The 17786-nt window shown below is 44.5% G+C and overlaps 1 protein-coding gene across 5 annotated transcripts in view; it reads left to right on the top strand.

Annotated features, from left to right (window-relative positions):
* LOC133341864 (inactive ubiquitin carboxyl-terminal hydrolase 54-like) overlaps nucleotides 1-17786 on the top strand; it is a 51576-nt gene that overhangs the window by 14041 nt on the left and 19749 nt on the right. For 3 of the 5 annotated variants that reach the window (XR_009755067.1, XR_009755068.1, XR_009755066.1), the window contains exon 1: nucleotides 15626-15903. Coding sequence is in view for 2 of the 5 variants with exons in the window: in XM_061550658.1 (XP_061406642.1) it covers nucleotides 1832-1966; nucleotides 4801-4914; nucleotides 8848-8930; nucleotides 10944-11049; nucleotides 12810-12956; nucleotides 14066-14215; nucleotides 14615-14783; nucleotides 15279-15903 (1529 nt within the window). In the remaining 3 variants the exon portion in view is untranslated. Of the gene's footprint in view, nucleotides 1-1831; nucleotides 1967-4800; nucleotides 4915-8847; nucleotides 8931-10943; nucleotides 11050-12809; nucleotides 12957-14065; nucleotides 14216-14614; nucleotides 14784-15278; nucleotides 15904-17786 lie in introns of those variants that run through there. The other 2 variants (XM_061550658.1, XM_061550659.1) reach the window with 1 other exon arrangement.

Raw genomic sequence — 17786 nt, 5'->3', positions numbered from 1 at the left:
GCTTTACCGTCTTTGCATACCAGTTTTACCATGCAATGTGTTTTTATTGCCTCCCAGCATCCCGTCGGCATTGTACCAACACCTGCAGGACATCTGTAATAGCAGCGCATTGCACAACCACGCTGCGATAAGATATTACTCACACACATCCCCAGAAATGTAATCTTTGCCGCATTACGTGGGCTATTGGCCATTGAAAGCCTCTGTACCTTGAGCTGTGGGTAGTATTGGATAGACATTTCGTATAAATTAGTAATCACCTAATGTTTAAGAGTGTTTAAGATGTTACACAGACTGCTGTTTGTGTTTGTCAAGTAAAGTCGAAGCGAGCATATTTAGTCACAAAATATAATAACGGACAGACAAGGGTGGAGTTGCGGTGCAGTGGTTAGCAAGCTGCGCTATGAACCCGGAAACCTGCGTTTTAATCCTGGCCACGGCTACCATCGGTGGCGAGTGACATCTGAGCTGGTCCCTGGGCTTCCCTCTTCGCCAACCCGCACTGACCAATGTGGCGACGTCTACAGCATCACAGAGTTTCACATTACATTGCGTTTAAATGCAGCCACATCAATAGACATTGTAGTGCGGACGTATTTATTTCCTTGAGAGGAATAGACACACCGTAGGAAAATAGGTGTTTTAAAGAGTGTGTTGTTTTCTTTGGGTTTGGTGGCTCTTGCTAGGCTTTTATGAATCACTCACTATTGGTGGTCTCTTGAGTGTGGACTTGGGCAGGGAGTTGGCAGCCCAAATGGCAGCGGGAGAGTAATTCCAGATTTAGGGAGGGAAGTAGAGTAGAACGAGTGGCACCCCCACCAACTCGGCAAAGGTTGACTGGAAGCTTCAACTTAAAGCCTTAGTTGCTGGAGTGGAGAGTGCATGGATGGGAAATGAGGGAGATGAGAGGTGAGGAGAAGTCCATTTATGGAGGATCTCGATATAATGTCGGGTGTGATCTTTAAATTTATCGAAGCTTGGATTTGGAGCCAGTGGGAGAGTTATTGCAGATGTCAGTTTTGTTGCCAGATAGAAGGGTAAAAAACCAATTATCATATTTTTTACTGGCAAATGAGGTTCCAATGGTATATTGGGGTTGTTGAAGTATGGTCAAACAAATCCACATGACTGACATGGTGAAGCTAGGCTTCCATGCAGCAGTGTATTGGCAAGGTGCTGTGCACATGTGAAAGTGTACAAATTACAGTCACATCCCAAAATGTTCTCGTGTATAATAGGTATTGGGAACATGCTTGCGATGGGATGAGCGTTATCAAGAAAAATAAATGATGTGCTATGTACGATTGCACGGAAAGGAAAAGTGGAAAGTCTGTACCCTGGATATGAACAAAAGGAGTAATGAGAAATATAAGATTCAGGGAAAGTTTGTGAATATTTTTACCCCCTCCTCTCTACTTTGAAGAAGAGTCATTGCCTGAAGCTTTAGCCTACTATTTATTTCTTTGAAATTACTCGGATAATGATGAATATGGTGAGTTTTTAATTTGTGTGACCATGTACATCATGATTTTTTAAATCAATTCATGCATATATTACCGGTAAGCGATGCTGAACAAAGGGACAGACAATACACCAGATAATACATGTGAGACAAATAGAATCCTGTCTTTGAGCTGAACCATAAATCCTGTTTTGTTACACTTTAACTTGTCGCAGTGAGACATTGGGTGAATCATTCCACGCGCACTAACAATGATTATAGTCTGTAAGCTCCATTATCACCTGACGGGGTAGAGCGTCTCCTCCCTCCAGTGTAATCAGCAGTCCTGTGACTGCTGGCTGTGTTTTTTTTGCGATGCTGCTGCTGCAGGCGCTCTTCTCCCAGTTTGAGAGCAGCCAGCGTGACGTGCTCACGTCGGACGAGCTGCGGCGAGCGCTGGCCGAGACCTTCCGTGAGGAGCAGCGCTTCCAACTCGGCCTCATGGACGACGCGGCTGAGTGCTTTGTGAGTTAACCCCCCTCCGCCCCCGGCCGGCTTTCCAGCTTCGTGAATGATGTCGCTTGCACCCGTCAGTTCTCACACCTATAAACTGTCAGGTTTTTAGTTTTTCAGAAGTGACCTGGTTGCAAATGATTGCACAACAAAGTGTTTTTTTTATCGTATGTCATATTTAATAGCAGACAAATAACTCTAAACGCATGTTTATTCTAATTGTGGAGGGAAAACCCGGAGAACCCAGAGAAAAATCCACACCAGTGCATACGTTCGAACACTTGCAGGCGGGCAGGCATAAGCTCACATGCTCAACGTGTGTTTGTGTGTTCATATATATGCATGTTTCCATACGCTTATTTCTTTGTACAGTTGAATACTCTAACAAACTGGAGGCTACTTTCATGGATGGGCTTCCCAGCGTGTTACACCTGCGCATGCTCGTTTTATAGGGGAAATTCTGGCAGCCCAATTGGCACATTGCAGAGCAGTGCAGATTATCGAAAGACGTGCTGTATCTTTTTATTAAATCTCCATGATGCTGTGCAGGATTACGCCTCCAGTGTAATTATATTAATGAGCTCGGCGTGTGCACACCACGTGGGTTATTAAGTTTGTTTTCGTACGACAATTTACTGCCCTTACCGATGTTGAATTGCCTGGATTGGCTGCTCGTGTAACCTTTTCACATATTTCAACAGGAAAGGTTATATGAATGGAAAATGTGTGGCAGAGGTGTGTTTGCTTGAACAAAAAGGGTCCTCTTATCCTCTTCCAACTCTGACACCACTTCAACGTACTTTTAAGTACGTTGCAATAATACCGTAGCTATAGGATTTCACATTCTTGAGTCGTGGCAGCAAATTCCAGTTCGCCGATTTTTCGTGCGGGAATTCCTCGTTTCTTTTTCAGCTAAAAATAATTTAAGTATTTTTTTTGCGAGTCTCGTGAATTATGTTGCACGTTCCAAAATGAAGCTGCCCAGTTTAAACACTTGTGTTGTAATTGAGTAACGGCAATTGACATTCGACCTGTCCGGGACATTTGGGTATCAACTGTACAGCCACCCCTTGTACTCGCTCACTGCAGCCCCGTTGCGTTAAATCAACGTCAGGCGGCTGCTCAAAAGCAAAATCAATATTGTGCTACACCTCAAACACTTTCCACCTCATTTGTTACACAAGCAGCCGATTGAAATCCGCCTTGATTAACAAAATAAACCACCCCTCTTTTTCGAGAGTTGAATTTGAAGAATTTAGTGCCGCTCATGTTCAAACGTGTATGCAGGTGCTGGCTGACTTGGAGACTTGGGAAAAAAACCGTGAAAGTGGCTCGGTGATGGTCTAGGGGGCAATTGATCTCTTGTACCGTGAAACCACTCGCCTGCTCCACATTGGCTTAAATAAAGCTTTTCAAAACATGCTTAGCTAAATCAACATGAAAGTGCCAAGGTGTTTTGAACAGTGTGTCATTGTTTTCTTTTGGTTTGGTGGCTCTGCTCGCCTTTTATGATCTACTAAAGCACAAGCTATTGGTGTTCGCTTTTTACCGTGACTCACGTGTGTGCACGATGACTTATACGAGAGAAGGATGAGCGTTGCTTGCAGGGTTGTGATTCATCCTGTGGTATAAATCTGTAGCCTTGCTTAAGGAAACAGCTTTCTTTTGAAAATAAAGTACAATCATTTCAATCGAATACAGATGGTAAATGACTAATGAGTTCAGTGTCTTATTATTCAACAGTGTCATTTTGGAAAGTAACGTCCCATCTTAGTAAGCAGTGTCCCACGTTAGCAAGTGTTGTTAGTAAATCCAGGATTTAGGGTAAAGTAAATGTCACTCTTTGGACTACACAATGGGCAGTTTTGTTTTACATTGGTGAGTCACCTAAGCAAATAAAGGTTAAAGAGTAAATGAAGGTCGGTAACTAATGCCTATAACAAGATCCTGTTTGCTTTAGACACTGCTTCACTGCTAGATAAAGTCAGTGACATCATGCGAATCAAACCGGAAAACACAGTTTTAACACAGTTGGCGATTTTAACAAGTGATTAAATGCAGTCAAACAATGAACCACGAATGTGATTATCCTTTACTTAATCAACAGCTGGGAGTGCAGAAACGTGTGCTTGAAAGAATGCGCTCAAGCAATTAAAAGAATAACCATTCAAGCATTTAATACAAATACCTTTTGTCTTTCACTTAATCATCGGTATAAAAGAGCAACAACATTGCTTTAAAGAACAACATAGGACACCACTTGAATGTTGCCCGAGCTGCACAATCGCATCAGTGTTTTGTGTAATTGCAAGGTGACAATGAGCCGGCCCCGAGGCTTTGTTCCCCACTGTAGATGTGAACTCTGCAGAACATGCATTTCCTTTTGAAACTAAAACCAGCAAAGCTCTACAGAGAGCAGGGTCGTGTTTGTGAGTCACATTATGGTGACGTGCACTTGTTCATTACCGTAATGCGCTTGCACATTACCATAATGCGGCTCACAAACATGACCCCCCTGCTCCCTCTATACCTTTGTAATGCAATTAATGTACGTACGCATGCGTGTGTGTACACAGTCGTGGGGAGCGGTGGTGCAGTGGTTAGTACGTTGAGCTCGTGGTCAACACCAGTGACGAATATCTGAACCGGTTGAGAGCTTCCCCTAGGTCAACTCACCCCCAAATGAGTACCTGGTGCTTTCTGGCCTGCCGGCCTTCATAGGTGCTGGCCCACAGCACTTGCCCTTACAGTCTGTTCAGGCTATATGGGGGGGGGGGGGGGTGGATCTTTGTACACAGTCATAGATTGTGAATGTTTTAGCTGACTAATTTTTTTCCATTGCCCAGGAGAACCTGATGATGTGGCTGCATCGCCAAGTGGCTGGCGAGGGCCATGAGGACGTGTGCACGTCCACCAATTGTATCCCGCACCAGAAGTTCGCCATCGCGCTGTTTGAACAGGTGCGTAAACTAAGCGTGCAATGATCAACCTCATCTTCTCCAGATTTGAAGCTTTTGTGACTGCAAGGATTCATATTGTTAGATTTTTTCGGTAAAGTCACGTAGGTAAAAAATTTAAATTAATAAGAGTAAAAATAAAAATAAAATAAAAATCACGACGTTTCGGAGGAACCACAAGCTTCCGTCTTCAGGTGGAACCGTCACAGCACGACTGCTGCATCAAGTCAGAGAAATTCCAAGAAAACAGTCCTTGTATATATACTGGTTGAGGGTGGGAGGAGCCATTGTGAGGTTCGGTGTAGCTGAAGCACGCTGTTAGGAATGAGCCTTTGTTGTGTAGGCTGGTTGAAATGGGAGGTTCCAAGAGTTGTTAAGGTGCGGCTGATGTAAAGGTGCGGTTGCTGTAAATGGGACTGAGCCTTTGTTGGAAGCTTGTGTTGCCCTGAAACGTCGTGATTTTTATTTTATTTTATTAATTTTAATGTTTTACCTACGTGACTTTACCGAAAAAAACCTAAGAATATACTCATCTTCTCCCCCAGGCAATTAAATTTGGGGTCATTTTTTAAAAATGTAAGAATCAGTACTCGCGTGACTTTGTCTGTCCTTTCTTACCTGGACAGTCTCATTCCATTAAGCCAAAGGTTATTTTGTGTGTATCATCATCATCACACGTTATCTGTCCTCTGCTAGGTCTCGTGGTGCAGCAATCCTTTTTGCTCCTGCACGACAGCTGATCCCCTCACTCTTTGACCTATTCCCTCTGAGAGTTGCCACTCACTCCATCGTCGCTCCTAACGATCTGCCGTCATCCATTCCAGTGACATGTGCTGCCCAAGTCTGCTTTTCTTAACAGTCAATACATCTACAATTTGTATTTGTTCTTTGCTCCACGTTATTCCTCTTTCACTGCAATCCTAGAATGCACCCCTTCATGCGTCGTTGCGTACTTTTCAGATTTTGTACGTTTTCTTTGCCATTGTCCACGTGTCTGATGATCCATAGGTAATCGTGAGGAATAGGTGGTGATCATAAACATTTCTTAATTTATTTCAGTAAATTGAAAAACATTTTTTGCTTTTCTTGATCGGTCTCAGTTTCCCAACAGTGTTAAATGATCTTCTTGGTTGTTTCAGTAAAGTCACGTAGAAGGGAAATAATAAAATAATAAAAATAAAACATGATAAAATAATTCTCACGACGTTTCGGCCACAACGCAAGCAGCCGTTCTCAGGTGAAGAACAGGTCTGTCGGGAAGACAGCGTCTGAAATGAGTATCTGATTTGGCATAGAAACATCAGCAATGGAGAGACAAAGGGGGCCAAGCATGGTGCTTGTGGTTGCTTGCCTTTGCCGGCACATCTCCTTGTGTGTCACTGTGACCTTGTTGGGTGGTCGCTGAGAGAACTTGGCCTAAATAGTTTGACAAGAAGGGGGATGTTTCTCTTTGTGAATAGATTTTTAAAGGGACTGTTTGATGTTGCTGAAGTTTTGACCCCCCCCCCCCCCGCACCACCCGTTTGGATGTGTTCAGTGTTTATGTACCCACTGGACTTGTGTTATTGCGTTTCGCCTTATAAATTGGAACAATTGAACATCTCATTTGTGCTGATACGTGGACACTATTGTTCTGTGGAACATATTATACAATACATGTGACATTCATTGGTGTTATTCCATGAGCATGAAAGTGTGACCCTTCCGTGACCTTGGCAGCTATATTTTTCAAGTGCCTGTTGGCACGAGTCCATGACTAACACATTGTGGGAGTGACTGGCAACTGTGCTTTGATAAGTGCACGATCTAGAACTAGCTGGCCTCTGGAGGAAAGTTCAGGATTCCCCATTGCGTAACAACAGGAGCTTGTGTGCTGAACGCCACCAAGACTGTGCAACAGTAGAGAGGTATGCACAGGATTCTAGATATGAAGCTTTAGTGATTGCAAGAATTCATACTCTGGTTTTTTCGGTAAAGTCACGTAGGTAAAAAATAAAATAAATGAAAACAACTAAATTAAATCATGACGTTTTGGGCGCAACTATATAATTCCTTGTCACAGCCATCTCTTAGACACACTTAAGCGTTTGTGCTTTCGCTACGTTGTCCCCACCTGAAGAAGGAAGCTTGTGTTGCACCTGAAACGTCGTGATTTAATTTAGTTGTTTTCATTTATTTTCTTTTATTTTTTACCTACGTGACTTTACCGAAAAAATCAAAGAGTATGCACAGGGGAGTTGTGTTGATTGTATTGATGTGCTATTTTTGGTAATGCAACTACATCTGATTTCTGTGAAGCTTCACCGTTGGCTTGGTGGTTTACTATTATATAGAATGAGTTTGGTAACTGGGGTAATGTGGAAATGTTAAAGTTGGTCAATTTACCCACAAGTTTGCTGATTGCGTGAGCCCAATTGGGCTTGTTGTAGTGGCAGAGCATTAGACATTTTATTGTTTTATATTTTTTTTATTGTTTCCCTTCTAAGTGACTTTACCGAACGAACCAAGAATATGAATCCCTGCAGTCACGAAAGCTTTACATCAAAATTATAACAACTGTTGACCTTGCAGTGCGAAAGCTGGAAAATTATTAACGCGTGACCTTCAGTAATAAAAAAAAATTGCCCAATTAAGAGATGAAAACCTTTCGAAGCAGGCTTGTATGGGGGAAAGCCATTACGGTTACTTGAGATGTCGCTATGCTGTAAATAATCAAATTCTGCATAATTATTGACGTTAAATTGTGTTTACACTTGATTAACACCGAGCACATTTAATTATCATGTAATTAGTAAATACCAACTAAATATTTACAATTGAATATGAACTCTTTGAAAGCACTGAAGAAAATCACCGTACAGTTTAAGTCACTTACCGTCAACATAAGCAGAGGTGGAAGGCTGAATCTTTAAACGCCAAGAAGCAGAGGCTGAGGCTAATTGGCTTGAGTTTATTTGTAAAATGAATATAAATCTATAATTCTCGCAAGAGAAAGGGAGCCCTGGCAAAGCACATGGATGAGTGCAGCTTTTAAGCATTTGGTGCTCCAATTCCATACAACAGATAGATACAGAATGTGTATATAACTATAGAATTGCAAGTTAATCATTATATTTACTGTATTGAATTGTCTGGGATAGCGTTTTATGCTTGCAATTCTCAATAAACAAATATAGAATTTCCTGTACAATCTGTGCATCGCGTTCTACATCTAACCCTGGGCAGCTTAATTATCGCACAGTGTTCCGATTGGAGTTTTTTGGCGAATAAAAAAATAGGGATGAATATTTTTAGCATTTCTGGCTTATGCTGAATTTTGGCTTATGCTGAGTCCGAGTTTGGCTTCAAAAGGTTTTATTGTCTATCCATGATGTTTATTTTCTGATGTAGAACCTTAAAACAATCCTAGAAAAATAAAGGCCAGTTGGCAAGTCCACATTTATCAGATATCCCCTGGCCAAATAAGTTAAACCTCTGTCCTGTGTTTTTGTTTGTTATGGTGCCAATGTGGAATAATGACATGTTAAATACACATGACCTTGCTTGCTTGCACACCTCCACGACATTAGACCTATTTAGCACAAAGCAGAACAGTGTCTCACCATTGAGTTGCCAGCTGCTGCGAAAGGCACATCTCAGGCAATCGTGGGTTTATAAGAGCGAGGCGAGTGCGCAGCATCTCTCACTTGCACAATCAATGCCCCTGACCCCGGATCTGTCGGGGAGCACCCCCAGCTTGTGGGACCGGCGTGCAATTTCCGCTTCGCGTGTGTCACTCAATGAAAGTCCCCTTCTCCGAGTCAAGGATGCCGAATCGGGAGCATCGCAGTGTGCGTGAGCGCGAATAAATAAATAAGAGGGGTGAGTAAATGAACGTCGCCGGAGCGTTTCCCCATCGTGTCAATATGATCGTGTGTGTGTTGTTGTGTCCCGCAGTGCGTTTGCAGGCGCTGCGGAGCCACGTCAGACCCCTTGCCTTTCATCCAAATGGTTCACTACGTCTCCACAAGCGCGCTCTGGTGAGAATCTGAACGCCGGCTGATGTTCGTAGTGTCGGGCTGAAGAGTTGTGTGCTCTCAATGAATGTTTTGTTGATGGAGCGGGAGTTGTGTTCTTACTGCACTGGACACAGACGCCATGGCGTTTACCGTGTCAATGCCAGGGTTTCCACTTCCATACAAATTTCCTCCAAATTCCTCTTGAGTTTCTCGATTGAGCTGTAGTCTTAAGGGAGGGGGGAAGGAAGTGGTGATGAGGTTTTGTGGCAACAGCAGCATTGACTCTGATGACCTCTTAACCTTACATATATGAAGACAAAGATCCACCATATAGCCTTAGCATACTGCTGGGGCAAGGGATGTTAGCGAGTGCCTGTGAAGGCCAATATGGTGCACAAGGGGGTGGATGGCCAGTGCACCAGGTACTCATTTAAAGCTGAGTCGACCTAGGGGGAGGCTCAGGCCACTGATTTTGCCCGGGAGCTGTAATCGAAGTTGGGTCACCGGGTTCATAGTGCAGTGCGCTCATTGTTAAACTATCGTTTCCCCCAACCATTACATACATACACATGCTGTAGATACACAAACATTATAACCAGGTGAGCGCCCTTGAAAGTAAACATCCAATTTGCCAAGGAAAAGCTGGGGTAAACACTGCGGTACAAAATATCTCGGTGCAACAAAACCAAACGAGCCAACCATTAAAAATTACGATCATATTTTTTTAAAGTAAAATAAAAGTATTAAGTTCTACATTTTACGCAAGTTTCAAATAATTAACTATCATAATATGTTATTTGGTTTTGATAAGTTTATCCAATTATGATTGCATGATTCCCACTTGGCAAACCTCTTGTCTTCTAATCCAAACTCCAAAACGTATCTTTGCGTTAATAGGCCCTTTCAAATTCTATCCTATTATGTATACACTGTGTTTTAGTTTGTTATGCAAACATGTGTACTCTTCCTCAAGTCATTCAGCACCACAAAATAGACTTAATGGTACATTTAATTACTGATCAAATTCCAAAGTTGTGTTTAAGATTTTTGCATTTTTCCTTGCGTGACACTGATCCATTGTTCGTGTCGCCCTGATTAAATCTCCCTCGTTGTGACTAATAAATATCTTTAGATTAAAAACATTATTCACAATAGCTTGACACACAGTATATATTTTTATAATGTTACCCTTGCAAATCATGTAATCCTTGCAAAATGTTTCATGGGTCTGTCCCAATGAAAACATTTTGCATGCCAGGCAGCTGGATTTATACATTCAATTACATACAAACATACATTGATTGCCAGCTCAACCTTGTAGACCAGCAGGGAATGTGTTGTTAGCATCTGTTATGGCAAGCATGGAATTCCATGAGGTAGTGTTGCCTGCACACACCTCCAACTGCCTTTTCCCCACCCATTATTAATATTTACACACTGTAATATGTACTCTTAATTTTAAGAACGCTGTCAGATCATGTAGATTGTGACCAAGACTCAAACTCAGGTTGCCAGGATCGTAGGGTAGTGTGTAAACCAAAATGCCACTGCTTTCCGCACACAAAGACAAATATCCCCATGTGGCCTTTAACAGATTGTAGGGGGCAAACGCTGTTAGCGAGCACCTATAAAGGCCTGGCAAGGCACACGAGGGAGTGGGTGGCCAGCAACATGCCTGGCTGTCTTTGTCTCGTCCAAGTGCCGGTCTTTAGACACATCACCGGTACTTATTTGAGGCTGAGTCGACCCATTGAAGGCCCAGGACCGGTTCAGATAATTGCCACCGGTTTCGAAGTGCAACGCGCTGACCGCTGCACCACCGCTCCCCACTTTCCGCGCACACACGCAGACACGATGCAGGACCACATCACTACCCTTGGGGGTGAGCGATCAAGGCAGCGACTTAGAGCTGTAAGGGTTGGGAAAAAATTGTATGAGTACTGTATGATTTGTACCATGAAGTACTCGGTACTCATGCTCATCCTGATGCTGTTCCCAGTGTACTCATACTCGTGGTGCTGCTCCTCTTCCCAGTGTGACAGCAGAGAGGGCGAGTGACAGGGCTGATCAGTCGAGCTGCGGCTCGTTTGGGAAGTTGCTGAGAGAGGCCAGCGGGAGTGGCGATCTGCGCAGTTGCCCGGTACGGCACGCCACGGACACGAGCGCTCGCTCACAGACACACGCTCCTTTCCCCCCCCACCGCTGCCACCCCCAACAACAATCCTCCCCTTATTTTTGCAGCTGTTCAGCATAACATCTTGCCTCGTATTAACCACATCGTCATGATGTTTTTTTTACATTTTTCTTATGCAGTGTTTTTTTTATCGGTCTTCATTTGATGTCTTCTCGTTTGGCTGTCGTCTGTAAACACGCACAATTATTTTTTAAAAATCAAATTCATATGTTCATTTTAAATAAGCCATATATGCACTGTAAAATATTCAATACATTCCCTCCGTTTCAGCTGTTGATGCTCGAGGACCTTGTATGTGTCAGGCACAGCCTTAGGATTTATACAAACACGCGGGTGCAATTTGAATGATTCATGCAGACAACTGCGCAGAGCCGAACGAATCCCCCGCTCCACCCTGTATGCTGAAGCCGCCACCACTTTCCTGGGTGCTGTGCAGCTGCATCAGCCCCGACATACTCTGAATGTCGTTCCACTTTTACCTTAATCACCATGCCCACTTTGTTTTTTCTTACAAAAAAAATACCATTTTTTGCCGCTGCCGCCTTAGGCGACGTACTTTACTTCGGAGCGTGTCGCGATACTGTGTTTGTGCGTGGCGTGCAGATTAGCTCGTAAAGCTTCGGTTGGCACCAATCGCCGTGATGTGTCACGTGTTTTTTTAAATATCAACTACCCTTGGGCGTGTTCTGCCTCTCCCTCTTCCTTTCTGCCGTAACTTTTTCCATTCCTTCTGTGCGTGAAACTGCTGCCAACAGCTGTGGTGGGTGCCACATGCGATGAGCGCTGTGCCCAGTGTCTTCGCACGTGTCTTTATTTTCCCACGAGTGATTTTATCAAATATGCTTAGGACGAGGATAAGGGTGGTATTGTGGGTGTAGCGATAATGTGTTCTTTATGTTGTTACTCTTTTAATGTACAGGGGTACGATACCGTTAAATCGGAGTGTTTGGAAAGGGCTTTGATGTACTCGTGACGCTTGTTTGTTGTTACTTAATGTATCATATTACCGTGACATGAACTCACATTTCAAGGCAGTTCATGTCTGCCTCTGAAAGATGTGCTACTTTTTCAAACGGTTTTACTCTGAAGAAATACATTTTCTTGTAATTAAAGAATTTCCTTAATTCATAACTTTGTTAAAACACCAAAATGACAGGCATACCATTGTATCATACACAATCATGTTTCTTGGCGACATTAGCATTTGCACTAAACAGGTGGGGTGGAATGGTAGCACAGAGGTGTGCACACTGCACTACCCATCCAGTGACCTGGGTTCAATTCTCGGTCACGCCTAACATCCGTGGCGAGTGATTTATGAACAGTTCCTGGGCTTCCACGTCACCAACGCTCACAAAAACACTTCGTGGCGAATTTTGTTTAAACCATCCAAGACCGACACGGAGTGGAGAGAGGCCTTCATCCAGCACTGGAGTAACAAGGGGCTGTAAATACATGTAAATATTATCTGAGGTGAAAACAGATGCAAGGCGGCAGCACATTGTAATATAATTTCCACCGCTGAAGTTGGGGGCAGGGTGAGTTAAGGGGGCTGATCGTTGTTCGAATTGTGCACACGTGCAGAAACAGGCTGGCGTGCATTCTCATTCGCTCTTTGCCCTCCCCGCTTGCCGGGTATCGCGTGCTCGTTAGTTTGACTCCGCGTTGTCACGTTTTGTCACCCGCCGCCCATGATGCGACTGAAGGCCGAGTGCGGGGAGATGCAGCGAATCCGCAAGGTCCTGATGAACCAGCCCCAGGTGGTGGCGGTGGGGCTGGTGTGGGACTCGGAGCAATCGCACCAAGCTGCCGACATCTTGCACATCATCGGCACGTGCCTCTACCTCCCAGATGTATGGCGACTTGCACGCGCGCGGTCACGCGATTTATGGTCAATGATTACTAAGTGATGAAAAATGTGTGTCGTTAACCCTCCACCACCTGACACAGCCACATAATAAATGTGTCGCTTGAACAGACGTGCCAATTTATTACGGGTGTGATGTGTTCAATGTCTGCTCACAAGGGAGCAGAAACTGGCAGGAATGATACTTAAAGCTTGGTGTATTCACATAATTTAAGGTTTTTTTAATCAGAGTTAATTAGTTGTACAAGATGATTCTAATACATTGTTAAATATGTTAATATAAGCTATATTTTACGCAGAAAAACTGGTTCGTCATATCCATTAGTTATTCTAAATGGTTAGTTAATTACGTGTTAAGTTATGGTCTTTAGTCCACTCCTTGACAGACATTGACCAAGCATCCCAAAGCAGGACCCTACAATAATTACAATGTCTTGAGACTCCATGAGACACTCTCTGATTAATAAATAACTTGCATACCCTTTATCATTCATTGTAAAATTAGCTTCTTTTTTCTCTTTGTTACCCATTGCAAAATTACAAAGTAAAAATTAAAGTATTGTGAGGAAGTTACCTTGATCGGCTGCATTATGCGTGGGGTGATTGGTCATTGTGAAAAGCTGCACTGTGAGGTGGCCCCACGGATTGGTGTTGAGTAAGTGCGGAACTCCACAGAAACAACCGGCTGCTGGGAGCTTTTGCGATTGATTCGGTCACACATGTGACACGATCCTCAATACGTTTCGCCCAATCACACCTCATCCTCCAGCAATTGGCCACACCCCTCTGGAAACCCGCAGTGCCTTGAAGGTTATACAGTTTGGAACGCGATGCTAAATGAAGCTCCAGCACCATTTCTGATCAATATTTCCTTTTTTGCCATTCTGTTCGTCTGCTGCCATGCCTATCCTACAGACGCACGGTTCAGTTCGCAGGTTAAACGCGCATTGATCAATGTACGGGCGCTTGTATTGTTTTTATCAAGGTCCGCGAGAGTTCCGTAGTCACGGGTCGCGTGTGCGGTGAGCCGTTTGGACTGCAACGCTCGCACCCACAATGCGACTGACCGCTCCCTTTCCTGCGTGATGGGTACAGCTGTACTACCGCGTGACGGATGAACGTGCCAAGGCGTCCGAGCTGTCCCTGGTGGGAATGGTGTGCTACTACGGCAAGCACTACTCGTCCTTCGTCTACCACACTCACAAGCGCCGCTGGTGTTACTTTGACGATGCGCAAGTTAAGGAGGTAAAGCGTTGTAATTTTTAGTCGATTGTTTAAAAATAATAATGATGTCTTGGTTTTCAAACTGTTGCAGTGTGTTGTTTCAAGGTGGTGTGTTTTCACCGTTCAGGGTGAGCACGCGGATTAGTCTGCACGTGTCCGATGCTGAACCGCCAAAGCTTTCGCTTGATTTTCACAGGCTGCTCGCCCGTAATTAACAAATACCCTTGCAAGCGAGCTAGTGGATGTCGTTCACTTGCTCACTTGTCAACACTCCCCTCCCACTCCTGGATGAAAAGCAGGCTAGGTTTTGCTCAATCCTGGCCAGCTGGCTCAAAAACTTGATGAATTAAACCTCCCAGAGCACGCCCACACCCCGTCAAGAACGCACTTTCTTGTGTGAACCCGCTCGCTCGTTTTCAGGTCGGATCTCACTGGAAGGACGTGGTGAGCAAGTGTGTCCAGAGCCACTACCAGCCCTTGCTGCTGCTCTACTCGCACCCGGACGCCACTCCCCTCGGAGGCTCGGCGCACAAGGGCGAGAGCTCGGGGCCTGGGCCCGTTGGAATCTACTCTGACAGCGAGGATTCTGGTAATTGCTTTGTGAGCACCCGGTCACTCACGCACCCACTCATGAATTAATGATTTTAGCGTAACGATCCCGGCGTACCAAATAATCTTTACGCCCAATTTACCCTGCAGGGTTTTTGGAGCTTTAACAGGTCATGAGCATGTTGACCTGAATTTCAAGGTCAAACATGCACAAATGTGATGAAAAAAAAAATCTTCTCCTAATGGCCAGTTATTACAACAATGCCTATAACCAGACAATTGCAATCATTATGAGCCTTTGTCCAAAAAAAATCTCAGGAGTGTCTGGCTTTGGAATAAACGGCTACTTCATTAATAATTAATTCACAAATGGAAGGAAACCTGGTAAGTCGTGTGCATGTGATATGCATGTAAAGTGACCTCATTTAAAATTACCATAGAGGTACATCAGCAACATACTTGTGCTGTACTGTCACAAACAGATCACCACCCATCCATCGCGTAAATTCCTAACGTGCCTTTTTGTGCTCGGCAGGACTGGTGCCTTCCATTCTCAGCGATTCCCGAACAGATTCATCCAACGACGGCCGGGGGCCCAAGTTGGAGGCGGGGCCGCCGCCACCCCCGCGACGCACGCACGTCCTCGGCTTCGACGTGATCCGCGTGCCCGCGATGAACGACGCGAGCCGGGGCGAGCCTCCCCCTGTGGCCACCAATGGGTCTTCCTGGGCCGGGAGGCCCAGGGCGGACGACGCGAGGGTGGATGCTCCGCACGAGGCGGGGCGGCTCGGGGTCGTGACCCCGCACGCCGCGCGCGACCCCCCGGAGGCGTCCGAACCGCTGTCCTCTCCTTCGGCCGGAAGCGACCTGGCGGACGGTCGGTTTCCACCTCGCCTGTCGTCCGGGAGGAGGCAGAAGGATGCCAAGGGCAAGCGGCGGCGGCAGGAGGACCTGAACGTGGACAGCGTGTTCAGCGACGGCGGTGCCGGCGAGGCGTGGGGGGAGGGCGGCGAGCGCGGGGATGGCGGCAGCGGTGGCGGGCAGCGCTCTGGACGGAGCCCGCGCAAGCGCGATGCTGCGAAGACGCCGTCGTCTGGATCGGAGCGGCGCGAGAGGGACGGCTCGGCCGATAGCGGGAGACGGAGCAAATCTGTGGAGAGGTAGCGTGAAATCATTTGATTCTTCCAGACTTCCGCCGTCTGTGGGGACTGATTGTTGTGGTGGCTCGTATTCATGCAGTATGGTTACTATTAATACATAGAGTATATTTAATATTGGTAACATTTATAAAAAATATAAATGTAACAACATCATACCCATCAATGCTCTCAAGGATACCCATTGAAACTTATTTTAAAAGTCTCACGGCCATGCAATGGATTGTGATGTTTTGTGTTTACCCGACAATAATTCAATCAGGCCTATTTATTTCAGTGCATCGGCAGCTGCTGATGGTTCCGGTCTTCTGTAAGGATCAGATCCAAAAGTGTTGTCTTTACCTTACAGTAACGTCTCCCTCTTTTCTCCAAAAATACTCGCCCTTGCCTTCTGTGCCTGAGTGTTTTGGCTTTTCCTTTCAGTATCTTGGGGTTCGCTCGAAGTTTCTTGGATTTCTATCTAAATTTCTTGGAGTTTTCCACAATGTTTTTCAATAGGGGTCTCACTGAATTGTTTTTACCCTTTGGGGTGAACATGTATGCAACATGACAAGACATTGGAGGAGTGTGGGAGGGAGCCACATGTTGTAGAAAAGTGAATGGAAGGTTGGAGAGATGTGTGTCGAACATGAAGAGGTGGCAGCAATGCATTTTGAGTCAATATGGGCAGTGAGGGGGTGGGGAGGGTCCAGACACAACAGGGACTTGATCCTATTCATATTCTTAGGTTTTTTCGGTAAAGTCACATAGGTAAAAATTCAAAATTAATAAAAGTAAAATAGAAATAAAATAAAATAAAAATCACGACGTTTCGGAGGCAACACAAGCTTCCGTCTTCAGGTGGAACCGTCACAGCACGCTTGCTGTAATCAAGTAAATGAGAGATTCCAAGGGATACTACCCCGTATATATACTGGTTTAGGGGAGGGGGATGGGCCAGGACCGGCCCACTTTTATTATGATGGTAAGGTGCGGCTTGAGACTACGGCTAGTCTACATAACAAAGGACTGAGCCTTTATTATGGACTTGATCCGTAAATGAATGTGTATCACATGAAGAAAGCATGGTGAGTTTGCTGAATTGGCAGAAGTATAAACAGGAAAGTGGAGATTACAATGGATGCAGATCGCCGACTCTTTTCGGTAGAAAGCTACATTTGCTTTTTTTCCAACTTGACCTTCCCCCGCACCTCCGGATCGCACGGTTGGCTAATTACGAAAGAAGTTCAACATACATACATGTCTACTTTTCTTACTCGTGTTAGCACAATAATTTGGTGAAATTTCATCCTCTGAACAAATATGAAAGAACGATTTGAAGCCTCCATCAACAACCGTGCAAAACGTGCTTCATCATCATGAGCCTCCATGCCCAGACACGACCTGGGTTGGTTGTTAGACACCTCTCCATACTTTGCTATCTTTCCATCTTGTATCTAAATCACTGCACAGTCCTTTTTATCAATTTTCCAAAGTCTCCACAGTAACTTTCCACCCACTCTTCATCCTACCTCTTTGTCTTATTTCCTTTATCCCATACTTAAAGGAACTTGCTTGGTAATTAGTCATTTGTCATTTGACCGTACCACTTAAATATTAAATTTCAATTTAAAGCTTTCGTGACTGCAGGGATTCATCTTCTTGGTTCTTTCGGTAAAGTCACGTAGAAGGGAAATAATAAAATAATAAAAATGAAACATAGTAAAATATAATATATGTTGTATTTTTATTATTTTATTATTTCCCTTCTACGTGACTTTACCGAAAGAACCAAGAACACTTAAATATTGTTAATTTGTTTCAATCCGCTCTCCTATTACATCCCGTGGTTGCCCAACTGTCATTTAAAAGCATGATGCTGGTGTCCACAAGCGTGCAAGCCTAAT

The sequence above is a fragment of the Lethenteron reissneri genome, chromosome 12 (assembly GCF_015708825.2).
Source record: "Lethenteron reissneri isolate LAM-NWPU_2019-01 chromosome 12, ASM1570882v1, whole genome shotgun sequence".
NCBI lineage: Eukaryota > Metazoa > Chordata > Hyperoartia > Petromyzontiformes > Petromyzontidae > Lethenteron > Lethenteron reissneri.
Note: the sequence above shows the minus strand (reverse complement) of the source record. Positions and strands in the feature narration are given on the sequence as shown.